Genomic DNA, 1,074 nt, shown 5'->3' with positions numbered 1-1,074 from the left:
AATTGCAGGTTTCTAGATCTATCGGTGATGCATATTTAAAGAGGGCGGAATTCAACAGGGAACCCTTGTATGCTAAGTTTAGGCTTCGTGAACCATTTACTCGACCGATATTGAGCTGTGAACCATCAATTTCGGTGCATGAACTTCAACCACATGATCAATTCATCATATTTGCCTCTGATGGCATGTGGGAGCACATTAGCAATCAGCAAGCTGTAGATATTATTCGAAATCACCCCCATAATGTAACCTACTAGACCATCTGCTCCTTGTGGTGTGCGTTTCTGATTGTTTAAGGCGATGATGAAAAGCTAAAGCTATGTTGAAAGATTGAATTTGACTTGTCTGCTTGTTTTCATGCAGGGAAGTGCTAAGAGGTTGGTAAAAGCTGCTATGCTGGAAGCAGCTAAGAAACGAGAAATGCGGTATTCAGATTTGATGGAAATTGATCGTGGTGTACGCCGCCATTTTCACGACGACATCACTGTCATAGTTGTATTTCTCGACTCTAATCTTGTAAGCAGAGCGAGCTGGGTCCGAGGTCCAACCATGTCTTTGAGAGGGCGCGGCGTTATCATACCTACAAAATCTCTAACTCCTTGTGCCACACCTACAGAGCTTCACACAATCTGATGAAGCGGTCTGACTCTCGTTCTAGCTGTTATGTACGTACCACCGCCTCGTGCTCGGTCTTCAGAATGGCCATGGCCCCATCAGCAATGAATATCAAGTATAAGTTAACCCAAGAAAGAAGGTTTGCATACTTTTACATTTAACATGGCATGTACTCTTTGTAGTTCCTAACAATTTGAGCAGAAGTAAAGGAAGAACTGGAAAAGCTTCTATTCCTGAAAACTGAACTTTCTGCACTAAAAACTTGCTGATTCTGACTGAGCTCAACTATTCAGAAGAACGGAGAATGAAACCAAACCGAACCTGTCTCGGGCTATCTTACGCATGTTTGTGACAGAATCAGGTCTTATTTTGTTCATCATTTGCAGCCACGGACAGCTGCTGTTCGATACTGTGATCGATGTCGATGGAAATACTATTAATCTCGAGGCACTTTAAGCT

At 42.7% G+C, this 1,074-nt stretch overlaps 1 protein-coding gene across 1 annotated transcript in view; it reads left to right on the top strand.

Annotated features, from left to right (window-relative positions):
• Nucleotides 1-851, top strand: part of LOC111786586 (probable protein phosphatase 2C 60) — a 3,097-nt gene extending 2,246 nt beyond the window's left edge. Inside the window, exons 2-3 of the mRNA XM_023666820.1 lie at nucleotides 9-245; nucleotides 364-851. Coding sequence (XP_023522588.1) covers nucleotides 9-245; nucleotides 364-633 — 507 coding nt within the window. The 3' untranslated portion in view covers nucleotides 634-851. The remainder of the gene's footprint in view (nucleotides 1-8; nucleotides 246-363) is intronic.
• Nucleotides 852-1,074: the final 223 nt, after the last annotated feature.

Source organism: Cucurbita pepo, unplaced genomic scaffold (genome assembly GCF_002806865.2).
Source record: "Cucurbita pepo subsp. pepo cultivar mu-cu-16 unplaced genomic scaffold, ASM280686v2 Cp4.1_scaffold002059, whole genome shotgun sequence".
Taxonomy (NCBI): Eukaryota; Viridiplantae; Streptophyta; class Magnoliopsida; order Cucurbitales; family Cucurbitaceae; genus Cucurbita; species Cucurbita pepo.
Note: the sequence above shows the minus strand (reverse complement) of the source record. Positions and strands in the feature narration are given on the sequence as shown.